Here is a 13,169-nt window from a genome sequence, read left to right on the forward strand (position 1 = left end):
AAAATGGAACATTTAGGCAGGACTGGTACCCATTCTAAGGTCAGCCATCAGTCCTCATCACACTCCATGCCATCTAATTTACATATCTAGGTTACCTGTTTGACCTCATTACACAGTTGGGTTTGCTTCAACTCTGTCTTAAACCATCTCATGAGCTTCCATGATTTCAAGATCAGAATTCCATCATTAAACTTTGAACTACAAATCTTCATTTCTGAATTAATGGTAAATGTCTCCAAATGAAGATCTTATTGGCTTCAACTCTACAGAGCTTGTCAGCTCACCCTATCCCTCAGCCTCCGTAACTTCCTTTTCCCTTGAGTTTTTACTTCAACTGATGACAGCACAAACTTCCACCATCTGGGTTAGAAACTTCAGAGTCGTTGCTGATCCCTTCCTTTCACATACAATCAATTATCAAGTTCTACCAACTCCATCATTCATAGCTGTCCACTCCTTCGCCTTTCCATGACTGCTGCAGGATCTTGTACACTGTGGATAAGAGCACAAGCTCTGAAGCCAGACTTCCTGAGCTCGAGTCCTGGCTACCTGCGTGGCTTTGGACAAATACTCAACCTCATTGTGCCTCAATTGCCTTATCTTTAAACTGGGCATAACAGTGGTCTCTACCTCACAAAAGCTGCCTGTAAGAATTAAATGAATTAACACACGCCAAGTACTTAGAATACTGGATATTACATGACAAGGACTCCTTCAATAAATGTTAGCTTTTGTTATGACTAACAGCATTTCTTGTGTGAGTTACTATAACGTTTTTCTGAATTTTTTTATTCCGTTCTCTTGCCTTTCTTCTCCAGCCTTCACACTGATGCCAGAGTCCTCCTCTAAAAACCAAATCAAATCACACTAGTCCCATCTTGAAAACGTCTGATGATGTGTCATTAGCTACAGAACAAAGTCCAGACTCCTTGGGATGATGTTCAAGACCCTCCACTTTGTTTCAAACCTTGTCGTCATGATCATAACCTGGTAAACTCATATACTTGTTATGCCAGACTTCTTACCATTCCAAGTGCCGTTGCTCAAACTTTTGTCCTGAGCTAGAATGCCAACAAGCCCCATCCTCCACTACTTTAAATCCTTGGAAAATTCTCCTGCTCCGTATTCTCTGTGCTTCCTCTTCACCTCCACTCCTTTCTTCACACCTGAGAATTAATTACTTCTTTTCCTGAGCCTACACAGCACTCTGCTATTTCTCCTCCACTAAATTTCTTCCTTGACATTTTCATGCTTCCACAGGGCCTAGGTTCAGCATTTTACACTTAGTAGGCACTCAATTTTTAAAAATCAGTACATAGATTTGAAATTTTACATTTATATTTGGTATATAAAGCCAGAGATAAAAATATTAGTTCTTACTATTTATCACCAAAGTGCTATCTCACCTGTCAGTTCTGTGGTTTACCTGGGCATTTGGACACACATTACTGAAAAAGCTGAATGTCTTTTTAAAAAAAATTTTATTCATTTATTTATTTTTGGCCACACCACATGGCTTGTGGGATCTTAGTTCCCCAACCAGGGATTGAACCTGAGCCCTCGGTTGTGAAAGCACAGAGTAAAGATGCATGTAACAAAACTTTCTTTAGATATCTTAATTAAATAGAGATCAAATACTATTTAAAAAGTTATTTCGGGACTTCCCTGGTGGTTCAGTGGCCAAGACTCCACACTCCCAATGCAGGGGGCCTGGTTCAATCTCTGGTCGGGGAACTAGATTCCACACGCGGCAACTACAGATCCTGCACGCCACCACTAAAGATTCTGGCGTGGCAACTAAGACCCAGCACAGCCACATACATAAATAAATGTTTTTAAAAAGTATTTCAGGGATAAACCAACTCAACTTCCGTTTGTAGTAACATTAAAAACGTTCAGCCATTTCATTAATTCATTACCTGATTCAAGAAGAGTTATTTAACATCAACTGTATACCAAGTAGATGTACCAAAACCTCTAAATATGATATGGGAATTCTCCTTAGTAACTTTGAACAGCTATTTAAATGTTTCTGTTTTAGAAAACATGCTACAAGTAATTGCTTCACCATGGTCCCATTTCCACAACTTTAAATTCTTTAGAATAAATTGACCAATATCTTAAGTTAATAAGCATTCTATGGCAACTTTCCTGGCGATCCGGTGGTTAAGACTCCATGCTCCCAGGGTAGGGGGCATGGGTTTGATCCCTGATCAAGGAACTAAGATCCCACATGCTGCCCAGATTGGGGAAAAAAATAATTCAGTGTAAGTACCTATGAATCCAAGAATCTCAAATAAACTTGAGGGTTTGGCATTGATAACAAAGATGTGTCCTTCTGATGTTCCAGCTAATACATACATTCCTCTCTGGTCATACCTAGAAAAGAAGAAATCTGATTATCAGATTCTACTTGTTTCACTAATAAGATGGTAAACAAATTTATTGAAAGACATCATGGAGATATATCCAAAACGAATTATTCTTATGGTTTATGATTTTTAATATTATCAGACTTTATAAAAGGTAAGTGATTATACAAAATGTAATCATTACATTTTAGGCTAATATTGTTTCTGAATTGTAACTTATAAGTATATGGTCAAGAAGATTCACTAAAAACGGGCAACTATGTCATCGTAAGTGAACAAAATATGACAGTAAAGCTTTCTGATATTTCAGGTGGACATAAGCAATTCTCAAATTAGAGATGAGTGGAGCATTCCAATGCCCCTCAGTACCAGTCCTGGCAGAAAGAAGAAGAATGTAGCAAAATGTTTCTATAGTTTGATCAAATTAGAAAAAGTGGGAAATGCAAATTAGGATAAGAGAGAAACATCTGAAAAAGGAGAGGTGCCAAAAAAATGATAGAGGAGTGGAATGTAAATGGAGAGAGATTACAGATCCTTCCCTGCAGAGGCAGCCGAGCTTGTAGGAACAGCACAGATGGTGGAGACCCAGCTCCTTGCAGTGCTAGCTGACGAATCTTGGCAAATGCTTCTTTTTGAACCTAAGTTATCTCACTTGTGAAACAGGGACAAGCATAATACTTTTCTGAATGTTTGACAAGTGTCACATTCAGTAAACTACAATGTGTAACAGCACATCAAGCTGTAAAGCAGGGCAAAAATGTCATTTCTTGTTAATACTTAGTGTTATGATAAATTAATCAAAGATATAATAATAACAATATAAGTCTAAACTCAGTGGCTCTAGGCTGTCTTCTAAAAAGTACTGTTTCAAAAAACTTGAAATCATCTAAATGTCTATCAATATACTGTCTCAAAAATTATGGAATGTATTCCATGTGATGGAATACTATGTAGCTATAAAAAAAGAATGAAGGTCTTCATGTGTGGATAGAAGACTCTCTAAGATATACCATTAAGTGAAAAAAATTGTGGTGCAGAACATTATATATAGTTTGCTACCCTATAAGAGCAAAAGCAATGACTCTGGAGCCCAATTGCCTGGGTTCAAATCTCAACATTTGCCATTTACAACATGTGTGATATTAATTGTTATTTAAATTCTTTGTGTATCATCTTCCTTAAATGGAGACAATAAGAATACCTGTCTCACGAGGTTAATACAACTGAAGTTCCTGGTACACTCTAAGTGCTAGATACACATTCATGCAATTAAAAGGAAGTACTTATTTTTCTGCTTGTTTGTGAATAAAATATGTCCAGTAAAAAGACACAAGAAACTAGTAACAAGCTGTCTCCAAGGAGGAGAACTGGGTATTTGGTGATAACAGTGGGAAACTGTATTGTACTATATACACCTCTGTATTTCTTGAATGTAGAACTGAGTCAATATACTAATTTTCAAAACAACACATGTAAAACCTAAAAAAAGTTAAAACTTCGGTGGAAATCTCAATAGACAGGCCTGACAAAGTTGCTGCGAGAAACAGGCGGTCCTTACAGGAGGTGCTGCACAGGTGATTCAGAGAGAAAGGCCTTATGAACTTCATGAGGGGATTCGACGTCCCGGACGTCGAGGAAGTGGACACGGCCGTCCTCAGTCCCCACGGCCGCAGACAGGGATGATGGAGAGCAAGCCAGAACTGTTGCCTGTTTAGGACAGATGCAAAACAGAAACAGACTCACAGATGGAAAACCAAGGAGTAGGGGGGCAGGGCAAAATAGGGGTATGGGATTAACAGACATAAACTACTAGATATAAAACACATTAGCAGAAGGGTACACTGTATAGCACAGGGAATTACACCCACTAGTCTTATAATAAGCTATAATTGAGCATACTCCACAAAGATACTGAATCACTATGCTGTTCACCTGAAAAATTAACACAATACTATAAATCAATTAGCTTCAATAAAAAATAAAATAAACCCCAGCTTCACTGCACCAAAAAATGAAGCCTGCTTTCCTACACTTAAGAGTTCTACAGTTTATTTTAAAAACCCGCAGAACAAGAAGAGTGGCAAGTGTCATGTGGTATTACAAATTATACACTCAACATTCTTCAGCTAATCAATCACATAAGAAGTCATAGGAATCTATATATCACATTCTTTTATCCTAAAATTGGAATGATAAAAATATGAGAAAATTGCCTGAACTTTAAACCATGACTTCATTTTTATCCTTAATTGATTAGAAAATGATTATACCTGATAATAATGAAAAATAAAATAGGAAATTTAAAATATATTCCTAGCATCATTTGGACATCTTTATTGAGTGTTAGTGATTTTTTAAAATCAGCATTCATCTGCTGGATAATAGTAGATCCTGGGATGCTGGTATAACTGAGCAAGACTTCAAAAAATAACTGTATCATGGAACACGTGGCCTGTCACCAAAGAAACGCATCACAGATTCCTGCTTATCCAACAGTCATTTACAGAAGATGATATCTAAGAGAACAAATTTGTGGTCATGATACTTTAGGAATCAGATTCATTTCTCTATAGTTTTCACTGACAAAGCCCACTGGGGTCCCCCAGAAAAGTCAGATGAAAACTAGGTGATAAGGTCTAAGCTCTTCATTTGTGCTTTAGTCTAATTTCTCCTGCTCACAGGGTACATGTGCAGCAGTCTCGTACCCAGCACTTCAGACAAGAGTTCTTAGTGTGAGACCGCTGCAACATCTCAGTTCCGTGGCTGTGCAGAGACGTACTGCCAGTAACACCTCAGTTCAAGACTTAAGATGGCCGCAGGGTGGCTGTGCACAGAGACGCTGCACCCAGAATTTGGATCCTGAGGGGAGCAGCACGGCTGGGCCGGCCCATGGCAACTCCGCCCTCCCCCAGGAGAACTCTACAGAGCAGCCTCAGCCTCTCCCTGGGACACAAGTGTGTGCTCCAGAAGGACAGCTCCCACCTCTCCACCCTCTGATCAAAAAATAAGATTTTCCTTTGTTGTTGAACCGAACTCAGTATTGCTCTATTGGCACAAGAAACACCAGAGAGGGGGACCCCTGTAAGTAACATAACTACATTTTGGAGGTTGTTTTGAATAAAATAACAGAATGTTAGAAATGGAAAAGATCTTGAGGTCATCCTTTTGCAGATTAGAAAGCAGAGGCAAAGGAAAATGTAGCAATTTGCCCCCAGGATCCCAAAGCTGATAACAACGCTCAGAGGAAAACTCAGGTGTCCTGCCTCATTAGAATGCAGTTTCTCCATTGAGCAGGTTTTCATTTTGTTTTTTAAAGTGAATTTTCTGAGGCTTAACCAGGTTGAGTCTATTGGTATCTCAGTATGAAACTGGGAACAAAGTGGTGAGGGTTTGGGGTTTTTTTAGTTGAAAACCTTTATGGGAGCTCTTAGTGTGTGTGTGTGTATCTGTGTTTCCTCAACACAATCAGTTGAAATTACCCTCCATTCCAGGGCAATAGTTGACTAGGCTAAAAACTGGCAGGTAACATCAAGTGAAGGTATTAGTGTTTGGGCATCCTGCCATCATGATGCTAAGCAGGGTTCTCTGAGGACCACTACCTAAAATGTTCATGGAGAATACAGTCCTGGACATAGGCAGGGCGATCTAGCCTCTGTACTGCTGGATCAACCCATTTATCAATTCTCCAGAGGGGAGCAGTAATCTTCAGTAAGGAGAAATCACTGATTTTCCCCAACAAAGGCTGATCTACATGAATGTACATGCTTGGTTTTGAGCTCAGTGAAGGGATGTCTGCTTAACTGTGACAGTTGCCCAATCTCTCCCTTCTGGTCAGGGGAAAGGAAGATATCTGAAGCAGAAAGAGGGTCTTTTGATGGTAACTATATCCCTCCTTGGGCTTCCCTGGCGGCTCAGTTGGTAAAGAATCCACCTGCAATGCAGGAGACCCTGGTTTTTTATTCCTGGGTCGGGAAGATCCACTGGTGAAGGGATAGTCTACACATCCAGTATTCCTGGGTTTCCCTTGTGGCTCAGTTGGTAAAGAATCTTCCTGCAATGTGGGAGACCTGGGTTCGATCCCTGGGTTGGGAAGATCCCCTGGAGAAGGGAAAGACTACCCACTCCAGTATTTTGGCCTGGAGAATTCCAAGGACTGTATAGCCCAAGGTATTGTATTGGTATATGGGAAAGAACAAACTTTTCCTTGGTGGCGATTATTTCTGAAACCCTAGTGATTTATATCTCACTCATGCTGCAAATTCATTGTGGATTGACAGGATCTCTTTTCCCCCATGGTCTTTCAGGGAACAAAGCTGACAGAGGCTCCACCAATTAATAGGGGCTCGCAAAGAGTCGGACACGACTGAGCGACTTTCCTATCCCTCCTTAGCCAGGAAGTGCAAGGTAAGTTCTGATTATACAAACCCTTAGGTTTGTATGTCTCTCATCTGTACAAAGAGGTGTGATCAGATGAACTTTAAGATTTTTCTAGTTCTAGTAATTCTAACAGAAATGAATACATATAAACCTTTGCCACACTGATTATGGAGTCCACACATACTCTTTTAGGTAAGAATTTTTATCTTTACTTTTTAGGATGAGTTTACTTATCTCATTGAATTATATATCTTTTGCATCTTGCATCCTCTTATATGAAGTATGATGCTTCATCTTGCATTGTTGAGATTTTAATTTACAATAGAGAAGGACTATAACTTTCCTCCCTACTATCTAGATCCATATCTCATCGAGAATTATGAAATATAGAAAAAATGATAATTTAAGAAAAAATAGCCTTACCATTGTTTCTTGGTCTTTTTATACTTTTAAAATATTATTTTATGTGCATGATGACCATGGTGGAAAGAATGGTATCACCTTATGGTAGGTTATGCTTAGGTTTAGGTGAGCAAATGTAGTTTGCCACCCAGCATACATACACCTTCCTTGTGGAAAATTTCTTGAATATCTTTTAAGAAACCATCTCTCTTCTATTTTCAGTTGAGTGGAATAGATCTAAGTCTCATTTCCAAGGCAGATTTTAAGCCAACTAGCATTTCTCATGCCCCTGTCCACAGTGATTAGTTCAGGGGTGTTATTAAGATATTAGGATATATCTACTAAGCCCTCTGAAAAGGAGAAACTTTTCTCTTCCTCCTCCTATTGTAGGAGGTTTTCTTCCCTGATGATCTGATGTGAGGTTGGTATTCGTGGCATTTGGGTATCACACGAAGTCTTAGATGAAATTAAGACATAGTACACAGACAGAAAGAAAGACGAGCTCCTTGGTAATATCATTTGAGTTGCTGGATAAAGCCACAGCTGAGCCCAGAGGAGCTCTATACTTTATAGTTAATTGAGCCAATAGCCCACACTTTTTCATTTTTGGCTCAAGCTGGTTAGAGAGGCACCTTTCTTTCATTTCTAACTGATCTTCTTGAGGTTAGATGGGGCCACTTAACTAGTTACAGCCAAGGAATGTTTTGTTTTTTATTAAAAACACTTAATTGCTAGTTCAAGACTCTCCAGAACTCTTCTCATCTCATGGTGTGCGTGCATGATCAGTCGCTCGGTTGTGTCTGACTCTTTGTGACCCCATGGACTGTAGCCTGCCAGGCTCCTTTATGCATGGAATTTTTCAGGCAAGAATACTGGAGTGGGTTGCCATTTCCTCCTCCAGGGGATCTTCCCAACCCAGAGATAGAATGCTCATCTGCATCTTCTGCATTGTCAGGCGGATTCTTTACCACTGAGCCACGTGGGAAGCCCATCCTGTGGTACTGAGGAGCTTTTAATTGGTGGAGCCTCTGTCGGCTTTGTTCCCTGAAAGACCACGGGGGAAAAGAGATCCTGTCAATCCACAGTGAATTTGCAGCATGAGTGAGATATAAATCAGTAGGTTTCAGAAATAATTGCCACCAAGGAAAAGTTTGTTCTTTCCCATATACCAATACAATACCTTATGTTCTACCCTCTGGGCTGTGGAACATACTTTACACACAAGAATTACTCTAAACATATAAGGTAAAATACATTAATGTCTCTGTAACAAGTATTTCCACAAACTGTTGACATGTGAACACAAAAAGGTAAGTTGGATTAGAATTAAATATTTTTTAAAAATCCATTTATAAGGCACACTTACTTGGATATTCAGATAAACCCTGCTGACACAAGCACCATCCTCTATACCCCAAACACAAACTTCCCCTGACTGTGTGAGTGTCTGTAAAAGAAAGAAGAAACTCAAATGGAAAACAAGACTGCTATGGGAGCATGTTCTAAACTTCTTTCTAGTATATCAATCACTGATGATTTAAAATAAAATTTCATTTTATTTATGTGGATTAAAATTACTTTGCAATCTCAATGTTAATACTTCTGATTTAAACAAATATTAACTATTACCTTTCAGTTCAGTTCAGTTCAGTTGCTCAGTCGTGTCTGACTCAGCGACCCCATGGATTGCAGCACGCCAGGTCTCCCTGTCCATCACCAACTCCCAGAGTTTACTCAGACTCATGTCCATTGAGTCGGTGATGCCATCCAAACATCTCATCCTCTGTCGTCCCCTTCTCCTCCCACCTTCAAACTTTCCTAGCATCAGGATCTTTTCAAATGAGTCAGTTCTTCACATCAGTGGCCAAAGTATTGGAGTTTCAGCTTCAGCGTCAGTCCTTCCAATGAATATTCAGGACTGATTTCCTTCAGGAGTGACTGATTGGATCTCCTTGCAGTCCAGGGGACTCTCAAGAGTCTTCTCCAACACCACAGTTCAAAAGCATCAATTCTTTGGCACTCAGCTTTCTTTATAGTCCAACTCTCACATCCATACATGACTACTGGAAAAACCATAGCTTTAACTACACAGACCTTTATTGTAATGTCTCTGTTTTTTAATATGTAAATGTGTATTTAATATGTATTAAATGCATATTAAACATGTATTTAATATGTAAAGTAGCATCTCTGCTTTTTAATATGCTGTCTAGGTTGGTCATAACTTTTCTTCCAAAGAGTAAGTGTCTTTTAATTTCATGGCTGCAGTCACCATCTGCAGTGATTTTGGAGCCCAAGAAAATAGTCTGTCACTGTTTCCATTGTTTCCCCATCTACTTGCCATGAAGTGATGGGACCTGCTGCCATGATCTTCATTTTCTGAATGTTGAGTTTTAAGCCAACTTTTTCACTCTCCTCTTCCACTTTCAAGAGACTCTTTGGTTTTTCTTCGTTTAATATGTGTTGGTATAAATTTTTTTGGTATTTATCCTTCTAGTGTTCTCTGAGCTTCCCAGATCTGTAGTTTGGTGTCTGACATTAATTTTGGAAAATTCTCAGCCCTCATTACTTCAAACATTTCCTCTGTTCGTTCCTTCCTTTCTTCTCCTTCTGGCATTCCTATTACATGTATGCTACACCTTTTGCAATTGTCCCATGTTCTTGGATATTCTGTTCTTTTTGATTCTTTTTTCTTTTTGAATTTCAGTGTTGAAGGTTCTACTGACATTTCTTCAAGCTTATTGATTCTTTCCTCTGCAATATTCAGTCTATTGATGAGCCCACCAAAGGCACTCTTCATTTCTGTTACAGTGTTTTATATTTTGAATATTTCTTATTTTCTTTCTTAGTGTTTCCATATCTCTACTTATATTTTCTAATCATTCTTTCATGTTTCCCACTGTTTTCATAAGACCCCTTAGTATTTTAATCATAGTTGTTTTAAATTTCTGGCCTGATAAATTACAACATCTTTGTAATTATTTGCAGATACAATATCTGAGTCTGGTTCTGACGCTTTCTCTGTATCTTCTAACTGTTACTGTCTTTTAGTATGCCTTATAATTTTTGTTAAAAGCTGGACATGATGTACTATGTAAAAGCATATGAATTAAGTAGGCTGTAATATGGGGTTTTATGTTTATCTGGCTAGGAGTTAGACTGTGTTTATTGTCTGCTGTAGCTGAATGTGTCAGAAACCAAAACTGCCTCTAGGGTCCTCGTTTTTGGTCTGAGATGTGCAGATTCTCCCATTGTAATCCCCCTGGGTGCTGGCTCCAGGGCTGGTTTCTACTTCTGGGTATCTGCTCCAGTAAGCTATGATTCTTTGCATCTGCCTGTCTGTCTCTATAATTTTGGGGGCAGTGGTTTCCCCTATGACCCCAATTCTCTGATGGGTCTGAGAGGAATGGTTAATTTTAAGTTTATTCAGCTTTTCTTTCCCCCTGTTGTAAGGTTCTTTACATGCTAGACTGGAAACCCAAAGTTCGTCTTGTTCATTTTTCTTCTTTCACAGGATCAAGACTGAAAGCATTTTAAAGTAACTGCAATGTGATACAGTTTAAATTCTGTTTCTTGAATAACAGGGAGTGAGTACATGATGTTGTGGATCAAGTATCTAAATTCTAAACATGAAAATCTTGTATTAAATTTTTAAATTTAATTCTTATCAGAGAATATCTGGAAGAAAAAGCATATAATCAGAATCTGACAACTGGAAGAACTCTTGAAAGTGAAGTTGCTCAGTCATGTCCGACTCTTTGTGACCCCATGGACTGTAGCCTACGAGGTTCCTCCATCCATGGAATTTTCCAGGCAAGAGTATTGGAGTGGTTGCCATTTCCTTCTCAGGGGATCTTCCCGACCCAGGGATCGAACCTGGGTCTCCTGCATTGCAAACAGGTGCTTTTACCATCTGAGCCACCAGGGAAGCCTGGAAGAACTCTTAAGTGTTACCTGTTCCATAGTTTATATATCTTTTTATTAATATTTGCTATAACTCCCAAAATCTTAATGGATTTGTTGATGAATCATATGGAAAGTGAATTATATTTCTTGAGATCAACCAAAGGTAAGCAGTTAATCATCAGAAAAAATTTTTCTTTTCTAAATGTGTAAGGTGGCTTTTTTTTAAGTAGATTGAATACATGTTTTATGCATGGCAACTATTTCATTTTCATTTTCAGATGGGGCTGGATCACTCTGAAAAAGGGTAAACACTTATAGTTTAATGAGTGTTGACAACTCACTAGCAACGAATGTGTTTAAAGATATGGCTTGGAAAGCTTGGATGGTGAATGCAAACAGGATGGCTCTTAAGATTTTAATTGCTTTGGTCATGTTCAGAGACTTAATATTATGAAGTCACAATGTGATGATGTCATTTTAACTGGGGAGTAGATCTAATGATGGAAGTGGCTGGCATTTCTACTGCATCTTCAAGAGGACACTCTGTTTCCTATTTGCAACAGGTTGCACATGAATTTCCAAATCTCATCCTTAAATCCTATTGTGGAACAAAGACAATATTCCTTACCATGCAGAATTCATTTCCAGGTGTGATGAAGTCTGTTGCCTGAAATTTCCCATCACAAGCCTCTAGGACTTTCTCAAAGGTTGGCTCCTCACCAAAAGTATAAATAAAAATAGACCCCTGTAAATATACCAAAAAAGAAAAAAATAATGCATTGTTGTGTGTTCTGTTGAACAAATAGTTATTAAATGTTCACTGTAAAGAAGACACTGTGTGGGAAAATGTGTTGGGAAAGTAGAGATAAACTCAGTAAGGCCCTGACCTTGAGGAGTTTAAAATCTAAACACTTGCTTTATTGATTCTTGAGTTCACTAATCAATTAAAATATTCAATAAGTAAGACTTCTTTTCTCCATTTCCAGGCATTTATTTTTTAGATTACAAAACATAATGAAGCACTTTTTCTTGACTTCAAAAACTATGTTTACTTATACAGAAAGTTTGAAGAATGTGGAAAACCAAAAAAGTTGTTAACATGAACTAAATTCTATCACATACTAGACCATGATGGGTACTAATGAAACTTTTAAATAAACTTTTGTGAAGCTTGTAGAGGTGTGTCTGAAGCTGTTACTTTAAAACTTGTTTATCATTCTCAGGTTCCAAATTCACCTCTCTAAAAAAAAAAAAAAATCTATCCTGTACCTTATACATCTCTGCCAAGTAACTATACTATGGTATGGTTACTAGCAATAAGAAGTCTGCTTTAAACTGATCACAAATTCTTCACATTTACTTGAGTTAAACATGAATGTTTTTATTCTTGTTTATGTAAAAAAACACAACTCTGTAAAGTCTAAACTTTGGTAGGTATTTACTGATTTTACCTTTCATTCATTCCTTCAACAAATATGGAGTGGATACACTGTGCCAGACACAGGTCTGGATGCGGGGGCTATATCAGAGGACAGGACAGGCAAAAATTCCCTGTCTTCATGGAGCTCACATTCTACTGGGTGATTCAGTCAATACATAAGATATCTAAATAATATGTATTATAAGTTAAAGAGCAATAATTGTAGAAAGAAAACAAGATAAAGCAGGGAAACAGCATATGACGTGGCAAAATAAGAGGGTAGAATTCAAACCTGAGTGTCCAAGAAACACTTTACTGAGAAGGTGAGTTTAGGGAAAAGACTTGAAGGAAATGAGGAAGGTATTCACATGGACTCTGGGGAATGCATTCCAGACAGAAGGAGCAGCCAATGCACTCTGAAGGAGGAGTGAGCCTGGTGAGTACAAAAAGCTTACATGATGGCCAGCATGACTGAAGCAGGGTGAACAAGAAGACCCATGGGAGATAAGGCCAGGGTGGGGAGTGGAGTCTACATCATGAAGAACCTTGAAAAGCATAGTGAAGATTTTGGCTTTTACTCAGAATAACATAGGCAATCACTGGAGGGCTCTGAGTAGTAGAGATGCTTTTCTCACCTTGGCTACTGCGTTAAGTACACACATTTACTCTATTAAGTACTGAGAAAGTATATT

At 38.5% G+C, this 13,169-nt stretch overlaps 1 protein-coding gene across 7 annotated transcripts in view; it reads right to left on the minus strand.

Annotated features, from left to right (window-relative positions):
• CFAP43 (cilia and flagella associated protein 43) overlaps window positions 1-13,169 on the minus strand; it is a 100,083-nt gene that overhangs the window by 51,497 nt on the left and 35,417 nt on the right. For all 7 annotated transcript variants that reach the window (XR_002179982.2, XM_019953169.2, XM_019953171.2 and 4 more), the window contains 4 exons: window positions 11,686-11,802; window positions 8,518-8,598; window positions 3,931-4,079; window positions 2,276-2,379 (listed from right to left, as the gene is read on the minus strand). Coding sequence is in view for 6 of the 7 variants with exons in the window: in XM_019953169.2 (XP_019808728.2) it covers window positions 2,276-2,379; window positions 3,931-4,079; window positions 8,518-8,598; window positions 11,686-11,802 (451 nt within the window). In the remaining variant the exon portion in view is untranslated. The remainder of the gene's footprint in view (window positions 1-2,275; window positions 2,380-3,930; window positions 4,080-8,517; window positions 8,599-11,685; window positions 11,803-13,169) is intronic.

This window comes from Bos indicus, chromosome 26, assembly GCF_029378745.1.
Source record: "Bos indicus isolate NIAB-ARS_2022 breed Sahiwal x Tharparkar chromosome 26, NIAB-ARS_B.indTharparkar_mat_pri_1.0, whole genome shotgun sequence".
Classification (NCBI taxonomy): domain Eukaryota; kingdom Metazoa; phylum Chordata; class Mammalia; order Artiodactyla; family Bovidae; genus Bos; species Bos indicus.